This window comes from Gracilinanus agilis, chromosome 4, assembly GCF_016433145.1.
Source record: "Gracilinanus agilis isolate LMUSP501 chromosome 4, AgileGrace, whole genome shotgun sequence".
NCBI lineage: Eukaryota > Metazoa > Chordata > Mammalia > Didelphimorphia > Didelphidae > Gracilinanus > Gracilinanus agilis.
Window position 1 is genome coordinate 423,966,685 of NC_058133.1, and position 19,422 is coordinate 423,986,106.

Sequence of the window (19,422 nt, forward strand, 5' to 3'; positions counted from 1 at the left end):
TCGGTACCCGAACCCCACTCTGCCACGGAGAGTCGGGAGCCGAGCACGTTCGAGTGGAAGCCCCGCAGCCGAACAGCTCTAGCCTCCGCTGCCTTCGCCGCCTGAAACCAGCTGGAAGATGAGCACAGGCTTAGACCCCGTGGTCATTGTCTCCGCAGCCAGGACTGCCATAGGTGAGCAGCTGTCCCCAGGTGCCCAGGGCTCGGACCACGGCTAGAGCCTGGGCCCTAAGCTTATGGACCGGGGTCGATTCGCCCCTCTTCGCCTGTGCCGGGACCTTGCAGTCCAGATCGGCAGGTTGTGGGGTACAGATCTCTTTGGGACCCCATGCGCCGCCTAACTTATGGTCCTGCACGGACAGAGAAACCAGAAGGGGGTAAGATCCCCAGGAGGGGGGGGGGGAGGGTGCCGACGAGAACCCGAGCTCGGACCGGTCCGCCTGGCGTACGGGATTCTCCGCCACCCGGTTGACGCTCATCTGGTAGTAATTGGCTCTCCGAGGTAGGACCACCTCGCACACCGACCCCACCATTGGCTGATGAGGAGATAAGCTCTCGGGGCCGGCCTCTGATTGGTCAGAGTCCGGTAGCGCCATCCGCTTGTCACATGTGTTCTGGGGGCGGCGGTTCCCCTGTAGACCTGAGATGGGACTATTTAGGTAGTGGGTATCGGGATAGTTAATTAGGAAATGATTGGAAGGTTCATTAGATCATAATTTTATAGTTGGAAGCTTCTTTAATAACCCAGCACTCCCGGAGGAAAAAAGTGTACATACACGCATGTAAGTTGAACTGGAATTATTAACATTTAAGTGCAAACAATCAGCAAAATAATAAATCAAGCCCTGACTTGAGATTTCTGAGGTGTAACTACTTGCTTTAAATTTAAAATTCTCCAGTTTAAAATTACTCCAGCAAACCCCTAATTAGAAGAGACTAAAGGAGCCATTTTACCGAAGAGGAAACAGGCATAAAGGTTAAGCAGTTTGCCTGAGATCACACAGTTATTAAGTATTCCAGGCAGGATTAGAAACTTGGGTCTTCCAGACTTAGGTGTTTTGTTCACGAGTGGCATTTTAGTGTCTTGGGACCTAAAGTATAATTTCTGATAAATAATTGAATCACAAGGTAATGGACCAAAAGTCTTGAAAAATAAATGCCAAAGAGGGTGAGGCTTCCTTCGAAAGAACTGTTGAAGCAGCTCAGTATGTAGAGTTCCAGGCCTGGAATCAGGAAGACCCAAATCTGGTGTCAGATGCTTCCTAACTATGTGACCCCAGTCGCCTAGCCCTTACCACTCTTCTGCCTTAGAACTGATACTTGGTATATATCAATTCTAAGAAGTAAGAGTCATTTAAAAAAAGAGAGTGAGGGGGCAGCTGGGTAGCTCAGTGGAGTGAGAGTCAGGCCTAGAGACAGGAGGTCCTAGGTTCAAACCCGGCCTCAGCCACTTCCCAGCTATGTGACCCTGGGCAAGTCACTTGACCCCCATTGCCTACCCTTACCAATCTTCCACCTATGAGACAATACACCAAAGTACAAGGGTTAAAAAAAAAAAAGAGAGAGTGAGTTGTCTTCATTGGTCATAATTTAATAATTATGCTGCTTAATAATTAGCTATTTAGATAACATTGGACTGGGGTTGGAGATCATGGCAGTACCTTGCTGATGTGTTTTATCAAAACCACTTTTTTCCTGTGAGGAGGTCAATGAAGTTTCAGAATTAATGTTTAATATTTTATTTCAGGGTCCTTTAATGGTTCTTTATCTACTGTCCCTGTCCATGAGCTGGGCTCCACTGTCATTAAAGAAGTTCTAAAAAGGGCCTCTGTTGCTCCAGAAGATGTGTCTGAGGTTATTTTTGGGCATGTTTTGTCAGCAGGTAAGCTTAACAGAAATTTGGATTTGTCAGAGACTTTGGCTTTTTGGTGCCTGCCTATTCTTATATGGTTTGTTTTGATGACAGATTGTTGCTATTTAAAGACTTGATTTCTTCAGGAAGCATTCTCTAATTTATAAAAGATTTACGGATTATTCCTTTCCCACTAATCTTTAGGAGGCACAAAGCCTTCCTTATTATTGCTCTAGCATAAGTTTTTGCCAACAGGGATTCATTCTTTTCTGTTAAAAACATTTCCTTTTTAGAACCCTCTTGACACACACACACACACACACACACACACACACACACACACACACACACACACACANACGAGCTGAGACACACACACACACACACACACACACACACACACACACACACACACAACACCTCTTACCTTGTCTTCTAAACTAATAGTTGCAAGGCAGAAGGGAAAAAAAGACTAGGCAGTTGAAATTAAGTGACTTGCCCAAGGCTACATAGCTAGGAAGTGTCTGAGGCTAGTTTTGCACTCTGGTCTTTTTTTCCCTCAAGTTTTTCATTTTCTTTCCCTCCCTCCCCTACCCCTTCAACTGACAAGCAATTCCACTGGCTTGTACAAATGTTATCATGTGATACCTATTTCCACATTACTCGTTTTCACCATAGAGCAATCTTTTAAAGCCAAAACCCCAAGTCATATACCCATATAAACAAGTGAAAAGTGATGTCATAAGTTTTTCTTTTCTGTTTCAACTCCTATAGTTCTTTCTCTCAATGCAGATAGCATCCTTTCTTATAAAGTCCCTCAGAATTGTTCTGGATCATTACATTGCTATTAGTAGCAAAGTCTATTACATTTGGTTGTCCTACAATGTTTCTGTTTCTATATATCCCTGGTTCTGCTCATTTCGCTCCACTTCAGTTCATGGAGGTCTTTCCATTCCTATAGAAATCCTCCTGTTTATCACCTCTTACAACACAATAGTGTTCCATCACCATCAGATACCACTATTTGTTCAGTCATTCCTGAATTGAGGGATACCCCCCCCCATTTTCCAATTTTTTGCCACCACAAAGAATGCAGCCATGAATATTTTGATACAAACATTTTTCATTATTATCTCTTTGAGGTACAATCCCAGTAGTGGTATTGCCGAATCAAAGGGTATGCATTCTTTTAAAGCGCACTCAGGTCTTCTTGACCCCAGGCCTAGTGCTCTGTCATAGCAAAAAGATAAAAAAAATAGAGACTAAAGTTTCTTTCTTGTATTTTTCTTTGTTTTTTAATTGTTCCATCATTGACTGAATCAAACAGGAATAGAGACAAGGACTAGACCTGTGATTTTATTGGCTTAAAAAAGGAATTCCCAGGTGAAGAAACTCCTTCTCCCTTTGCAGGTAGGCACCTGAAAAGCTTAAGGGGTAGCCTAGAACACTGACTTTCTCAGAGACACACAGCCATTATGTGTCATAGGTGGTGGCACTCAAACTCAGGTCTTCCTGGCTCAACAGACATTAGAGAGCTTCCTACCCATTCCTGCTTCTACTCAGCTGTAAGGCAATTTATCTCTCTTCTGTTAACCCTTCGGGAATCCCTGTAAACACTTGCCACTTGCCACTCTTCCTAGCTCTAACTTTTAACCCAGATCCCTCCTCCTCTTAGGGTGTGGCCAAAATCCTGTTCGACAGTCCAGTGTGGGAGCTGGAATCCCCTATGTCGTGCCAGCTTGGAGTTGTCAGATGATCTGTGGATCAGGCCTCAAAGCTGTCTGTCTTGGGGCTCAGTCCATTGGGTCTGGAGAGTCCAGTGTTGTCATAGCAGGAGGCATGGAGAGCATGAGCAAGGTATGGGCTCTGGAGGAATGAACTTTGAGCCTCACCCAACCCTTCCCCCAAAAAGAAAATCAAATAGTACTTAATCATTAACTGTTAATCAGAAAGTTCCCAAACTTCTTTTAAAAAGGGTTGTGAACTAAACAAAGAGTGAATTGGGGGGGGGGGGGGAATGAACTTCATTAACTTGTGGACCTTTGAACCCAGTCCATTTGTTTAATTAGTTTTTGAGTAACAATGGGCCTGAACCAAAAGTCAAGAAGATGTAGGCACATTTATGTAATCCTTTCTTCTTGGAAAGAAAATAGATCCACTTATTTCAATACAGCGGGGACAAAAGCTGTAATAGTATTTCCTTTAATGTTCAGTATTTTTTCAACTGGTGTGAATTGTTTTCGTATATCCCAGCTGTGCTACTTTTACTACTTTTGTGACCTTGCACAAGTCACTTGACCTCTATTAGCCTCAGTTTTCCTGAAGGCATTGAACCAGTTTGATTTTAATCTTAAATCTATGCTCATTGTTGCTTTTGTATGTATAATAAAACCAATTTCATAAATTTCTTTCTTGAAACAACTGTTCTTGATCTGGTCAAACAGTTTATTGATAATGAAAAATAGGTTGTGGTCAGAAGAAAGTTCAAGAGACTGTAATCTTTTAGAGAAATGTGATGGAAGTAAAAAAAAATTGCTGTAACAAGGGAGACCAAAGGAGCCTAAAAATTAGCCCACGAGGCAGTGACTTAATTGCCAAGCAAAATGAATTTTAGCCAAAAGCAACAACAATTTACTTATTTGTAAAATTTTATAAAGAGGATGAGATGATAAGCATTATGAGTACCAAATAAAACAGAGGGAAGCAATGAATGATGAAATCCAGTTTAAAGAAATCTTGGAAAGAAACCCAAGTAAAAGTCATCCAGAGGGCATTTAAATCCTTGCACCAAGAATGGTTGGAGCTTGGAAATGGAGAAGAGAAACAAAAGAGAAATAGAAGATATTTGCGAATAGTTTTATCACAAATTTTATTCCCCATTGAGGATAATAGTATCTCCACACCTGGACTCTTAATATTACAGTCCCAAATGTGCTTTTCTTCCTTTTTTTAATTTTTTAAACCCTTACCTTCCCCCTTAGAATCAGTACTGTGTATTGGTTCCAAGGCAGAAGAATGGTAAGGACTAGGCAATGGGCATCAAGTGACTTGCCCAGGGTCACACAGCTAGGAAATGTGAAGTGAGATTTGAACCCAGGACCTGGCTCCCATCAGCTGAGCCACCATGCTGCTCCCCACCCCCACACCCCGACATGTGCTTTTAGATGAGACAGACTAAAGAGCAAAGAGAAGGCTAGGCATTGTGGCACATGTCTATAATTCATGTTACTGAGGAGCCTGAGGCTTGAGTATCATTTGTGCTCAGGAGATCTGATCTGCAGTGGGTTAAGCTGATCAGGTTGTGGAACTAAGTTTGTCATTAATATAGGGAGCCCCTAGTGGTGGGAATTCATTCACAAAGTATCTGAAAAAGAAAACAGTACCAAAGATTTGACCAAAAAAAAGCCTCAGACCTTATAATATCAAAAAATGTTGATTGAGAGAATAACAGCAACTGCTGACCTTACTTTTCCTTCTGTTTAAAAATTTTAGGCGACTCTATGTAGATATTGAAGACATTCTTAATTAAGATACTGAGGAATAGTTTTATAAATGTTTGATAGCCACTTTTTTACTATTGCACAGTTGTCTTATTTAGAGTAGATTTAACCTGTGGCCCACTATTTTTAAAGTGCATTTTGATAATTGAGTCTTAATATAATTGTTTTGTTGCCTTTAAGAACTTTGTTCTGAGAAAGGGGTCCATAGGCTTCCCTAGACACACACAAAAGTTTAAGAGCCTCTGATTTGGAGAATAGAGGGGCCCATAATGCTTAGTATTTAATTATTTTTATTAATTTTGTTAAATATTTCCCAATTACATGTAAAAATTTTTTTAATAATCATTTTGTGTGTCCCACTTCCTACCCCTTTAGGGTTTGATATCTATTATACATGTGAAGTTATGCAAAATATATTTCCATATTAATGCAAAATAAAAGACAAACTGCTTATTGTTTCTTGACTAAAGAATAGCATTTGATTTGGTAGATTAAAATGTCACTTAAGGAGTTTTCCCAACAAAGTATTGCTCACTCCTATATCAAAATCATTTAAGATTACTTAAAAATAGATGCCAAAGATCCTCTGTTTCAGTAACCCTCCAACCCCAAGAACCAGATGAAACCTAAAATGGGGAGATGGATGTTTGCCAAAGGACTTTCCCACGGTGAGGGCCAAGTTGAAAGTTATTTTCTGCAGATTGTGGGATCTTCCTAAAAAGCCCTTTTGTTGATGGCAGCTTTGAGCCCTGGTGCTTTCACAGGACCTTCTAGGAGAGGTCTGTAGCCTTGCAAGAAGAGTTTGGCCTCACTGTACATACAGGAATTAGATTGTGACATTCAGTTAAACCTATAGATGAGGAGTCTATGGATAGATTGGGGGGGGGGTGAGGGAAAGGGGGGGTGTCCATGAACCTGAATGGGAAAACAGACACATACATCTTTGTTTTCATTAACTTGAATGTTAGCATTTCCTTCCATTGTGGCTGTAGGTAACAAATGACAGTAGCATTAGCAAAAATACTTGTGACTCACTTAGTCACCAGGAAAAATCACTGATGTTTTAGCATCTCATTACATTTGTAGATGTCTTGAAATATCATTTATGCTCATTACTGCTTTGAAATTACTGTAGTTACTAGACTCGTGTTGTCCTTAGCCCACACCTCATGTTGTCTTCCCCCACCCTGAGCTGGCCTGCAGAACACCGCGGATGTTTTTACCCACATTGGCTCTGAGGCCCCTCTTCTGCTTGTCTTAGCGTGGCTGTTCCCAAAAGGCAAACCTGTTTAGCATTTGTTTGCGGAAAGAACTTGGTTGGATACACATCCTCTGTCTAAGTTGATGAGATATTTCTTGTTCCCAGGCGCCTCATTTTGTTCACTTAAGAACAGGATTGAAAATGGGTGAGACCCCCCTGAAGGACAGTGTGATCTATGATGGACTTACGGACGCATTCCACAACTACCACATGGGGATTACAGGTAAGGGAATAGAACAGTTTGGGTTTAAAAAATTATAGAAATGTATGTTTGGGATGAGTTGATTAGAATTATGCCCCTGTTATTGTAGAGTATCAGAGCGGGAAGCAATCTTAAAGATCATGTTAAAAAGAACATGTTGTCCGACCCCCTCTTTTTATAAATGAGAAAACTGAGGCAGGGTTATAGATTTACGATAGGTCAATCGGCTTGTGGTTCTATAGGAAAATCTCTGCCCCTTACCCTACCCTTTCTTTGTCTCCTCCTGGTTATCACCCAGTTAAAGTTAACTAGACCCTTGGAGACATCCCTTCCACTCTCCTAAAATCATGTTAGAACAGTACAGGATAGGTTTGAATACTTCAGTGTCTAGTTCCCTTTTTTTAAACTCTTAACTTCTGTGTATTGGCTCCAAGGCAGAAGAGTGATAAGAGTAGGCAATGGGGGTCAAGTGACTTGCCCAGGGTCATATAGCTGGGAAGTGTCTGAGGGCAGATTTGAACCTAGGACCTCCCATCTCTAGGCCTGACTCTCAATCCACTGAGCTACCCCCCCCCCATTCCCTTTTAATAGGAGGATTCCTAGGTTTTAGCAGTTTGTCTACATTTTTGTCCCCAAAACTATTGTTCAAGGCTGAAGATACTGACTTTGATTTGCTCCAAGTGAAGCATGTCTAGTCACTTGGGGGTTAGTGATGGTCACAGAGGTGGGGAATGGGGAGTGGGAGCGGGGAAAGAATGATGGGGGATCTCCTGCGGAGGGGATTCTTCCTTCCTTAGGAGCTGTGAGTTGGACCTTGGCCTCCCCTGGGATGCCCAGAACTCAAGAGGCTAAATTAAATGATACCACTTGACTTTACCACATGTCCTCTTTCATCTTGTGGCCACAAACCAAGTGAACCTTCCAACCACATCATGCTTGCACCTCCTACATTCCCCACATCACTTTTTTCATTTTTAAATAAAATGATATAATTTGTATGGGAAGAAAATAATTTCTTAAAGATCATGTCACAGTTTCTTAAAATCACATCACTTAGGGGGCAGCTGAGTAGCTTAGTGGATTGGGAGTCAGGCCCAGAGATGGGAGGACTTTTGTTCAAATCTGACCTCAGACACTTCCTAGCTGTGTGACCCTGGGCAAGTCACTTAACCCCACTGCCTAGTCCTTACAACTCTTCTGCCTTGGAACCAATACACAGTATTGACTCTAAGGGGGAAGGGAAGGGTTTTAAAAAAAAGTCATCACTTAGACTGAGTTATTCTCAGCAGCAATAGAAAGATCCCAGACAATTCTGAGGGATTTAGGACAAAGAACACTATCCACTCCAGAGAAAGAACTGTGGGAATCAGAATGCAGATAAAAAAACGTACAATTTTTAACTTGTTTATTTGGGTTTGTGTTTTGGGGTTTGTATTTTATGAGATCATTCACTTACAAAAATGAACAATGTGGGGGGAAATTTTTAATTAATTTAAAATTACATCACAATTTCCAGTCACCACGTCCACTTAAGAACAAATCTAGAACAAGGATTAAGAGAAATGGTTTAAATCGGCGTGGGTAAATGCTGATGTTGAATAGTAGATGCTTGTTTTTAGTAGAAGGCATTTCTAATGTTTTTGGAAGTCGACTGTGCACACACTAATCTATTTCATTGTCTTGTCCTCCTCCAATAGCTGAAAATGTGGCACAAAAATGGAAAGTGAGTAGAGAAGAGCAAGATGAATGTGCTCTCTTGTCACAGAAGAGGACAGAGAATGCTCAAAAAGCAGGCTATTTTGACAAAGAGATTGTACCTGTTTCTGTACCTTCTAGAAAAGGTAGGTGTGGATTGCTGTACCTAAAACACTAGAGGGGATATTTTTAATATAAGAGGAAAATTGTATAAACAAGGACTTAATGGAACTTCTAAAACTGCATTTTTATTAATAGCTTTTTGTTTTTATATCACTCCAAGTTCCCCATTCCACCACCCCTAAAAAATGGGGAGGGGAATGAGCAGCCCCCCCACCCCAAAAAGAAAGAAATGATCATGTGAAAATATCTGCAAAGTTCCATCCCTGTGGACTTCCCACCTCTGCAGAAGAGTGATGTCTTCTCATGATTCTTCTCTGGAGCCATGCTTACATGGTAGTGTTTTAGGAGACTCAAGGGAAAGGAAGTGATCTGCAGAGATAGCTGGTAGATCAGAAAACAGCAGGAGCTCACTGGTAGGTTGTGGAAGTCATCTGCAGAGTTCACAAGCATCTGTTAAGCACTTCCTGTGTGCAGAAGCTAGCCCAGCCTTTAGGGGTTTTGCCTACTACTGAAGAGCGAGTCTGCTAGTCTAGCCTTTGGGCTCCAGGGGAGGAAACAGAAGCCACAAGATTAAATGTCCAGTCCCAGAGTTACAGAGGGGAAGAGGTGGGACTCTAAGCTAAGTCTGGCTACCTCCTGGTCTCAGCATCAGGAGTTTTACCAGATTCTATGCTATTTCATCTGAGGCAGCTGCTGGCGGGGTTTTTTCCCCTTCCATTTTTGGGCAGAAAAAATGCACTACCGAAAAGCACACTGAAACATAATGGACCATATCCATTTAAAGGTTGTAAGAGGGAGATTTTAGGTATTATATAGATATATATTTAAGGTGTGGCCGCCAGGAATCAATAATTCAGATTGATTCCATAATTAAAATAGACCAAAGTCAGGATCAGATTAAAGGTAGTTTATTTACAATTAGGAGGGAAATAGAGAGAGGGAGAGGCTAGTCTGGACCTGCAGAGGCCTGGACAGAGAGAGAGGGTTAAAAGGCTAATTAAACTAAATGACATGCCACAAGGAAGCAATCAGAGAGTCAAGAGCCTACTTAAGGTAGACTCTGGAAAACGCCAAGGTAGGCCAAGGAAGTCAGCCTAACTTACCCACGTGACAATTCAGAGTGGAAGCAGCCTGAGGTCTCAGCCGAGATCCTTTAGCACCAAGTTCAAAGCAGGAACTGCCCCAATAGGAAGTAACCAACCTACTTGAAGAGATAGTGTCTCTCGTCACTTCCTGTGGGTCCACCTCTAATTCAAGTGGACAAATGGCAGCTTCTACACTGATTTGGACTGCCCAAAGGGCAGTCCCTTGTTCTTGATTTGTTACCTATTGTCACGTGTGGGTACCTCGTCTCCCTCCCCTCCCCACTAAGGGAGGTGGGGATGACATCATCTCTGATAGTAGAGTTTTGACCATGAATGAGTTTAAGCTAATTCTATTCACATAAGGTCACAGTAGTAATAATTAAGATACTTGGTGTTAGTGGTCTTTTTGATTTGGAAAAAGCAAAGGTTTTGTAAAGCAATTTCAAAATGGATTATAATCTATATTCTCACTGTTGGGAGCAAGTATTCTAAAAATTAATTCTTTATTTGCCATTCGAAATGAAAACTGCAAATCCAGTTGGGATGATACTATTTCCATTTGTCATGTATAGCATCTTAGCATTATTTTCTAAACTCTTACCTTCCATCTTAGATACTATATACAATACTATATTGGTTCCAAGGCAGAGGAGAGGTAAGGGCTAGGCAATGTAGATTAAGTGAGTTGCCCAAGGCCACATAGCTGAGAAGTGTCTGAGGCCAGATTTGAACCCTGGACCTCCCATCTCTGGGCCTGGCTCTCAATCCACTGAGCTACTGTAAGGGGTGAAAAGAGATTTTGATTGGGTGAATATTAAAACATTTGGTCACCAGGGAATTGAATAACTATCAATCCCCAATTAAGGAATAACCTCAAGTCAAATTAACTTGTATGGAAGTTTATTTACAAATGAGAAGGGGAAGAGGAAATAAGAAGATGAGAGAGAGGATAAGATAGGATAAGTAACACACTCAATCCCCTAGTTTAACCCAGGCAGATCTACTTAGCCCTCAGTCAAGAGAGGCTTGGCCTTGAGCCCAAGGCGGAGGGCCAAAAGTCCCTGGAATTCCGGGAAGATTTAGTCTTTACACTCACCACATATAATTCTAAGGGAAAAATTTAAGAACAGTCTCACCAAGGTCTCAGGGTCCCAGGACCAGAACAAGAAGAGCTCCTTCAGATCCGAGACACAAACCAGAAGAGAGAAGCTAAATTCACTGAACTCTTTTAATTTTTTTTTTAAACCCTTAACTTCTGTGTATTGGCTCCTAGGTGGAAGAGTGGTAAGGGTGGGCAATGGGGGTCAAGTGACTTGCCCAGGGTCACATAGCTGGGAAGTGTCTAAGGCCGGATTTGAACCTAGGACCTCCCATCTCTAGGCCTGACTCTCAATCCACTGAGCTACCCAGCTGCCCCCTGAACTCTTTTTTTTTTTTTTTAATTTTAAACATTTATTAATATTCATTTTTAACCTGGTTACATGATTCATGCTCCTATTTTCCCTTTCACCCCCCGCATTCCCCCCACCCATGGCTGACACACATTTCCACTGGTTTTATCATGTGTCCTTGATCAAGACCTATTCCCTGAACTCTCTTTTAAAGGGGCTTCTTTTGCATCACTTCCTGTGCCTTCCTCCTAGTTTACATGTCCAATCACAACAGATGCTTTTCTTAGGACTGCCCAGGAGGCAGTTAGTAAATTCTGATTTGTCACTCTAGTACAGGGGCATTACAGACCTCCCAACTTGTGAGTTAAGTGCAGTTGTTTACACTTTTCTGATTAGATTTGAGAATAGGCTAGGTAGATTTAATCTCATTATCACACTACCCAGCTGCCCCATTCTAAGGTGGTTAACTTGAGGGAACCGGAGAACTACTAAACTAGTCAGAAAAACTAACTCTTTAATCAGGAGAGGGATAGTGTTCAATACTCAGCTGCTACACAGAGTCAAGTGCCTAAAACCACACGGCTCTGGCACTCTGGCAACAGTATCTCTGAGAGGATCCTTCAATGAACCATAGAACTTGGGGGACTTATATACCTCTGGGGAACTGGGGACCAGGGAGTGTGATTGATTGGCTTTATAATGGCTACAAGGAAATGAGAAGTCCAAGACAGGATATCCTGGAGAGGCTGATGCTTTACGATGGACACTGTAAGAAGGAGAATTTTAGGTAATTTATAGATATGTATTTAAAATCATCAATTCAGATTGATTCTGTAATTAAATCAGACCCAAGTCAACATGGGGTTAAGGCAGTTTATTTACAATTAGGAAGGTAAAGGTATGGGAATAAAGAAAAAGGGAGAGGCTAGTCCAGGCCTGCAGAGGCCTGGATGAAAAGGCTAAATAAATTAGGCTGCAAGCCTCAAGGCCTAGCAACCAGATAGGCTAGTGCCTACTTAAGGCAGAGTTTGGAAGCAGCCTAGGTAGGCCAAGGAAGCCAGCCTAACTTACCCACGTGACAATACAGAGTGTAAGCGTTCTGTGGTCTCAGGAGATCCTTCAGCACCAAGTTCAAGGTGGGAACTACCTCCACAGGAAGTAACCAACATACTTGAAGAGAAAGTGTCTTTAGTCACTTCCCGTGGGTCCACCTCTAATTCAAGTGGACAAACGGCAGTCCCTTGTTCTTGATTTGTTACTTATTGTCACGTGTGGGTAACTCGTCTCCCCTCCCCATTAAGGGAGGTGAGGATTACATCATTTCTATACCTAGGATGAGTAGAGTTTTGACTATGAATTGGCTAGAGTTAATTCCATTTACACAACACTGAAGGGAAAGATCCAACCCAGGGCCCAGCTACCTGGAAAGCACTTTGACACTGTGGGAGAAACCAAAGGACAAAAAAGGGTTCTTAACACCTGATTAGGTTGCTAACCCCACCTAAGTGGGACCACCAAGTACTTTAAGGTCTATTGTCTAGGCTGAGACCTCCCTTGGATTCTCCTGGGACAGGGGCAAACTTGGGGTCTCCAGATTTCAGGCTGATCGGGTTTTTGAAATAAATTTCAGTTCTCACTTGCCTTAACTTTGGGATCACTTCCTTGGCAGTCCGAAGCCTGTACAATAGGAACAGCTTGGCCAGAGCCTTAAACGTGCACCATAAAAAGGCCATCGATATGACCCAGGTTGGGAAAATGGAGCCGCTTCCCGCTTCTTTATTGGTCTGTGTTGGGTTCCAGCATGTCCAGCCTGATCAAGCTAGGGAGACCAGTCCCTCTCCATTCCACTTCCTTGCCCCCCCCAAAAAAAAAGATAAACCTAAATGGACATTCTTTTGCTAAGCCTAATGGTCAGTTTTCTAAAAGGAACATCCCTTAAAACAGAATTCACTGGAAGAGTTAAATATTCCTTACTAATTCCCTTAGAGTTCTATGCCAAGGTTTTTTTGAAAATCTAGTTTTAATGGCAAGTAAAACCCAAGCCTGTGCTCCAAATGCTGATTTAACGTAAAGATTTGGTTTTATGGTGGGTTGTGTTTTAGTCATCACTTGCCTTAACCTCGCCTCCTGCTCTGATTTCAGTGGGGGTCTGTGACAGGATTCCCAGTAGTAGTAGGGTTCGGTTGCTGCGCCTGCTCCCCGGGAAGCTCGAGGCCTTTCTGGTCAGGGCCTGGGCTGAGCCATCGTCGTCTTCGCTTTTTCAGGGCCCGTGGAGGTGAAGACAGATGAATTTCCTCGGCACGGAAGCACTCTGGAAGCCATATCCAAACTCAAGCCTTGCTTTCTGACAGATGGATCAGGAACAATAACTGCCGCCAATGCTTCAGGTGAGGGTTGGCCGGGTGGTTGGAGAGGGGCCGGGAAAGGCCCTCCCTGCTCGCCAATGTTTATGGCTCTACACGGGCGGCCTCTGTTCCTTCTTTCTGGGGTGGCACTTTGGCTTTGAAGTCATGGGAAACTCAGATTTGTATCCTGGCTCCAGCACCTATTTATGTGATCCTTGGCTTGTCACTTTGAGCCATCATCTAAAAATGAGAGTAGCTTGGGCTGCTCAGTGGATAGAGAGCCAGGCCTAGAGGCAGGAGGGCCTGGCTTCAAATCTAGCCTCAGGCACTTCTTAGCTGGGTGACCCTGGGTAAGTCACTTAACTCCCATTGCCTAGCCCTTACTGCTCTTCTGCCTTGGAACCAATACACAGCACTAATTCTGAAGGTAAAGATTTTTTTTTAATGGGGATAATTACATGTCATACCTACCTTGTGGTAAACTAAGAGAAAACATTCTGTAAAGCTCTAATAAAGCATTTCGAGCTGTCAGGCACTCTTGTTTCCCTTGAGGAGACCAAGTTGCCTGTGACTTCATTTACCCTTTTTTTTTTTTTTAAGTTGTTTTTATCACTGACTTGTGTTGTTCTTTTTAAACCCTTACCTTCTATCTTAGTATCAATATTAGGTATTGGTTCCAAGACGGAAGAGCAGTAAGGATCAGGCAATGGGGGTTAAGTGACTTGCCCAGGGTCACCCAGCTAGGAAGTGTTGAGGTCAGATTTGAACCCAGGGCCTCCTGTCTCTAGGCCTGGCTCTCTCCACCCAGCTGCCTCCATCCATGAGTCATTAAACGTGAGTCATTAGTGGATTTATTCTTAATCCAGTCCTAAAATCAAACCCTTCCAACAAAGTCAAGCAACAAATGTGTGATATGGTGACTGAGTGTCTGTAACATTGACCCTGGCCTTTCTGCCAGTAGGAGGGATTTTTTCTGTTCTTCTCAAAGACCATTATTTCAGAATTAAACTGCCTTCATTTTATTATACTAACCTAGTCAAAATGGATGTTTTTCTCCTAATCATCACTTTTCTCCATAAATTTATGTAGCTCTTCCCGTTTATCTGCATTCCTTCTTTTCATCATTTCTTACAGTCATACATTTCACCACGTTCACGTTTGCTTAACTGTTCCTTGGTGGATGGGCATCTGCTGTTTCTCTTTGTTATTTGAGTGCTATTAATATTTTGTTACCTTCTTCCAAGTCTCATTGCTTTAATCTTACTGTTGAAAGTACCAACAGGTTGATGGTAAGTCTCTGAGATGTAGCCATAAAGAATCAGCTAGCACACCTATGGGAGACATTTTTTTCTAGGCAGCTGATGACTCAGTCAATAATTGTGCTGGGCCTTAAGGCAGTAAGACCTAAGTTCAAAATAGGCTCACTTAACTGGTTGTGTGACTGACCCTGGCCAAGTCAACTTAAACAGTTTGCTTCAGTTTCCTCAACTAAAAAATAGATAATAGCATCTACCTTGCAGGGTTAATATGAGGATCAAATAAGATTTTTTTTAAATTTTATGTTTATTGTCATGCAAAACTCACTTCCATATTGGTCATGGTTATAAAAGCACACTCATACATAACCTAAACCCCAAAACAAAACCATAAACACACTGATGTGAAAGACGATCCAGCAGTTCTTTCTCTGGAGGTGGATAGCATTCCCCCATCATAGGTCCTTCAGGATTGTCCCAGGATTGCTGTTATTATGTACAATGTTCTCCCAGTTATGCTTGTTTTGCTCTGCATCAGTTCCCGCAGATCTTAGCAGCTTTTTCTGAAATCATCTTGCTTATCATTTCTTATAGCACAATAATATTCCAATTACCAACATGTACTAGTTCGTTCAGCCATTCCCTAACTGGTGGACATCCCCTCAATTTCCAGTTCTTTGCCACCACAAAAAGAATAGCTATAAATATTTTTGTACAAGTGAGATCTTTTTCCTTTTTTATTATCTCTTTGGGAGATAGACCCAGTATTGGTATCACAGGATCAAAGTATGCAGTTTTATAGCCGTTTGGGTGTAGTTTCAAACTGTACTTCCGAATGGTTGGGTCAGTTCAAAACCAAGATATTTTTTTAAAGTGCTTAGCACAATGCCTGGCACATTGTAGGTGCTATATAAATGCTTATTCCCTTCCCCCTATAACTTCATTTTTCTCAGTTGGAAATTTCTTGGGGTTCACTCAAGACAGTTTTGGATTCCACTTATCTTTCATAGTAGTAAGAGAAATCAGGGTTATCTGGATACTTGAGAAAAGAAGGTGGTGGCATAAAGTGGGGATGCCTGCTTATCTCACTCTTCTTTAAGGCTAGACTTTTTCAGTTAGCTTCCACATTTATATATTAAGGGATAGGTCATGCACAATATGAGTGTTTTACCTGGAGTAGAATCTGGCAGATGAACATAATTTTTAGGTAAAACTAGATTAGATAACATTCTACAATAGGTAAAAATTTCCATCAGGTTACAAGAAGAGATTTAGCATGAGTTAAGAATAAAAAACATGACTGAATCTTGAAAGCACCTCCCTCATGTTATGTAGGAATGAACGATGGAGCTGCCGCTGTGGTTCTTATGAAAAAGTCAGAAGCAGAAAGACGAGGTCTTACACCATTGGCACAGATTGTATCCTGGTCACAAGTTGGTGTAGACCCTTCCATTATGGGATCGGGACCAATTCCAGCCATCAGGCAGGCTGTAAGTATTGATAGTACTTGGATTTTATGTCTAGAAGGGACGTTGGAAAACAATCATGATCCTGTCTTCTAGATGAAGGAATTGGGGACCCACAGAGGTTGACTTACCCAGAGTAACAGACTTGGCTTTTGAACCCAGATCCCTATGCTCCCAATCCATTTTCTGTCATGCCTTACTTAAAACCACTCATACTTTTCCTTTTGGACTAGATTCATGATTAAGAAACTCAATACTAAACTCTTTACCAGTGTACCTGCTTTTCAATTTATAGCTTTGAGTTGGTACCAAGATGTTTAAGCTCCTTGGGCTCAAGATCGGAAAAAAAAAACCCAGTATTTCAAGTGGGAGAATGACCCGGGGTGCCTTTCTTTTATGATCATGCTACCTCTATCCTCAGTGACACATTTTATCATTATTCCCTCTTACTTAGGTTGCCAAAGCAAATTGGACACTAGAAGATGTTGATGCATTTGAAATCAATGAAGCCTTTGCATCCCTGGCTGTAGCAGTATCAAGGGAACTCGGATTGAATCCAGAAAAGGTGAGCTTATTGTTTCAGGAGATACTTTTACATGGCCAAATGACAGTATTTGTAAAAGCACCTGGCACAGTGCTGGGCATATAAATGCTTTCCTTCCCCTCTTCATTGGTGACAAGTAGCTGATCCTTGGGGAGTCAGGGGGGCACAGCACAGTTAAGTTCTAATGGTGATCGTCCTAAAGTTATTTTCATTAACTGTCATGTAAATTTTCTTGGTTTTGCCCACTTCCCTCTGAATCTGTGCAAGTTTTCTTGGGTTTCTCTGTTTTGTTTGTCATTTCTTATGGTGAAATAAACCCAAACCAAGGGATTGGAATATTCTCAAAGCTCCCATAGGGATCTCATTTAAAGCAAGCTTGGAGATTTAAAATGTGTCCTTATTGTTTGTTTTAGGTCAACATTCAAGGTGGAGCCATAGCTTTGGGACATCCCATTGGGGCATCAGGGTGTCGAATTCTTGTTACTCTGCTACATACACTGGAGCGGATAGGTGGAACACGTGGAGTGGCAGCTCTCTGCATTGGAGGAGGGATGGGAATAGCAATGTGTGTTAAAAGAGAATGAAAAGAAAAGCTTAATGTCAAAAAGTGATTGAACAAATTGTAAAACTTTAACCACATTTTAACTTCTTGAGTCTTAAAAAACAAACTTACTTAACTACCTGTGAAAACATGTTTCAGGGACCAAAAACAGCAGAAGAAAGATGTTTTTATTTTCTTTCATCTCCCTTATAAAAACTCAAGTCAACGTGACAGGTTGCTCTATTTTTTACGTCCATACACAAAGTATAAAGACCAACTGGTACAGAATTAAACTAACAGTAACATTGTTATAAATAAAATCTGATCAGTCTTCAATAGCTCCAGAGTGTACTGCATCTTCATAACTTCCTCCTCTTTTATCATCCTTATTTTCTGGATGTAACTTAATGAGGTCATCAATTCGAAGAATGGTGATTGCAGCTTCTGTTGCAAATTTCAAACTCTTAACTTTAACCATGGTAGGTTCAAACACACCAGTCTGCCTGTTATCTCGAGGTTTGCCATTGACTAAGTCAAGACCAATCCTATAATTAGAAAAAAAGAATTAAATACCATATTGTTTATCAAAATCTTGTATTCTCCCCATCTCCTTTTTCCAACTCACATATTGGAGTGTTATTCTAAACATATAGAGCGGGCATGTAAACATACTTCTGCAAAGCTATAGCTCTCTTATGTCTCAATCAATGATGATTTAATTTCTCTAAAGTTTTAACCTTTAAACACAAGCATTCCCCAAATTCAGCCCTCTAATTTGTACAAGCAAAAAGACAATAAAAGCAGAAGAAACTATACTTGCCATTTTAGGTTCTTGCGTTCTGGGTTAACCTGAGCCTCATTATGAAAAGCTCTTAACTTGGCCACCAAATCTGTAGAGTCTTGGGCAGCATTAACTGCCAATGTGTTGGGAATAATGAGAAGAGATCTGGCAAATTCTGCAATAGCAAGTTGTTCCCGTGACCCCTGAAGGGGAAAATAAAAAAATTAGCTGCTTTTTCATGGAAATGGGTCCACCTCCCTGCCTCCCTCTACAAGGTTTGCACTCTTACCATGCTGGTTGCATAGTTCTCCAGATAAATGGAAAGGGCTGCTTCTACAGCACCACCACCTGGCACTACAGACTTTGATTCCAGGACCCTCTTCACCACACAGAGAGCATCATGTAAAGAACGCTCCATCTCATCACACATGAAGTCATTTGCTCCACGTAAAATAATTGAGGCAGATGTCCGAGCTTTAGTGCTGTAACAAACAGCCATGGTTAAACCATTCTCTATAACAAATTAGAATTATAGAAATCTAAAATATTAATACTTATCAGTGCAACTGTTGGTGCAACATTTTATTCACACTAAGGTCAAGCTATAAATAATAAAAATTTTGCTTCAGTATTAAAACTCTAGGTATAAGAAACTTCAACTAATTGTGAGTTTTGAAAACCCAAGTCACTAGTCTAGCCCATACAACAATACTAATCTCTTTCAGAACGTGCCTAATAAGTAGTCAGTCATCCAGCCATTACTTGACGGTCTCTATAGAGGGGAGCAGCCTCTTCCACTTTGGGGCAACTTTTAAGTATTAGTTCTCCCTTACATGATATGGCAACATCTTGCGTCTTCTACTCACTGTTTTGGGGCCAAGCACAACAAATCTAATCTTTCTTGGACAATACATAACCCTTGAACCACCCCCACCTCAAAGCTGTCCTTCAGGATCAACATAACTAATTCCCTAAACTGATCCTCATAGATCATGAGATAAAGGCTCTCTCTACATCAGTGATGGCAAACCTATGACATGTGTTAGCACTGATGCACCATTTTCAATAACACGTGGCCACATACAGAGAAGTATGGGGTCACATGCCAAGGATGAAACATTTGCTGTAATGTAGTGTAGACAACTCTGTGCTATAGATGACAATTCTACCTATGTTAACTTACCTATTTTGGCTTATTAAATACAGTTATATATTACAATTATATGTTTTTGTTATTTAAACTATAAATATCGTGAAATTATGGTTTTCTTGAAGTGATACACCACCTGCGTTATGCTCAGTTTTTTGGCAAATTTTGACACACCAAGTTCAAAAGGTTGCCCATCACTGCTCTATAGGATCCTGGTTACCTCTTCTGGAT

General features: G+C 41.5%; 2 protein-coding genes across 2 annotated transcripts in view; one reads left to right on the forward strand and one right to left on the reverse strand.

Moving 5' to 3' along the window:
- On the forward strand, positions 1-17,598 carry ACAT2 (acetyl-CoA acetyltransferase 2). Its single transcript, XM_044671803.1, has 9 exons — positions 1-173; positions 1,747-1,881; positions 3,527-3,708; positions 6,718-6,835; positions 8,512-8,655; positions 13,373-13,495; positions 16,045-16,199; positions 16,630-16,740; positions 17,133-17,598. Exons 1-9 carry the CDS (start codon positions 119-121, stop codon positions 17,301-17,303), a joined length of 1,194 nt encoding a protein of 397 aa, XP_044527738.1. The 5' UTR covers positions 1-118; the 3' UTR covers positions 17,304-17,598.
- Positions 17,431-19,422, reverse strand: part of TCP1 (t-complex 1) — a 14,272-nt gene continuing 12,280 nt past the window's right edge. The window contains exons 10-12 of the mRNA XM_044671802.1: positions 18,331-18,523; positions 18,081-18,244; positions 17,431-17,805 (exon numbers count right to left, since the gene is read on the reverse strand). Coding sequence (XP_044527737.1) covers positions 17,586-17,805; positions 18,081-18,244; positions 18,331-18,523 — 577 coding nt within the window. The 3' untranslated portion in view covers positions 17,431-17,585. The remainder of the gene's footprint in view (positions 17,806-18,080; positions 18,245-18,330; positions 18,524-19,422) is intronic.

Coding starts and splice junctions, on each gene's coding strand:
- ACAT2 (XM_044671803.1), top strand. CDS start 119: ATGAGCACAGGCTTAGACCCCGTGGTCATTGTCTCCGCAGCCAGGACT. Junction 8,656..13,372: donor TTCTGTACCTTCTAGAAAAG/GTAGGTGTGGAT, acceptor TCGCTTTTTCAG/GGCCCGTGGAGGTGAAGACA. Junction 16,200..16,629: donor TTCCAGCCATCAGGCAGGCT/GTAAGTATTGAT, acceptor CCTCTTACTTAG/GTTGCCAAAGCAAATTGGAC.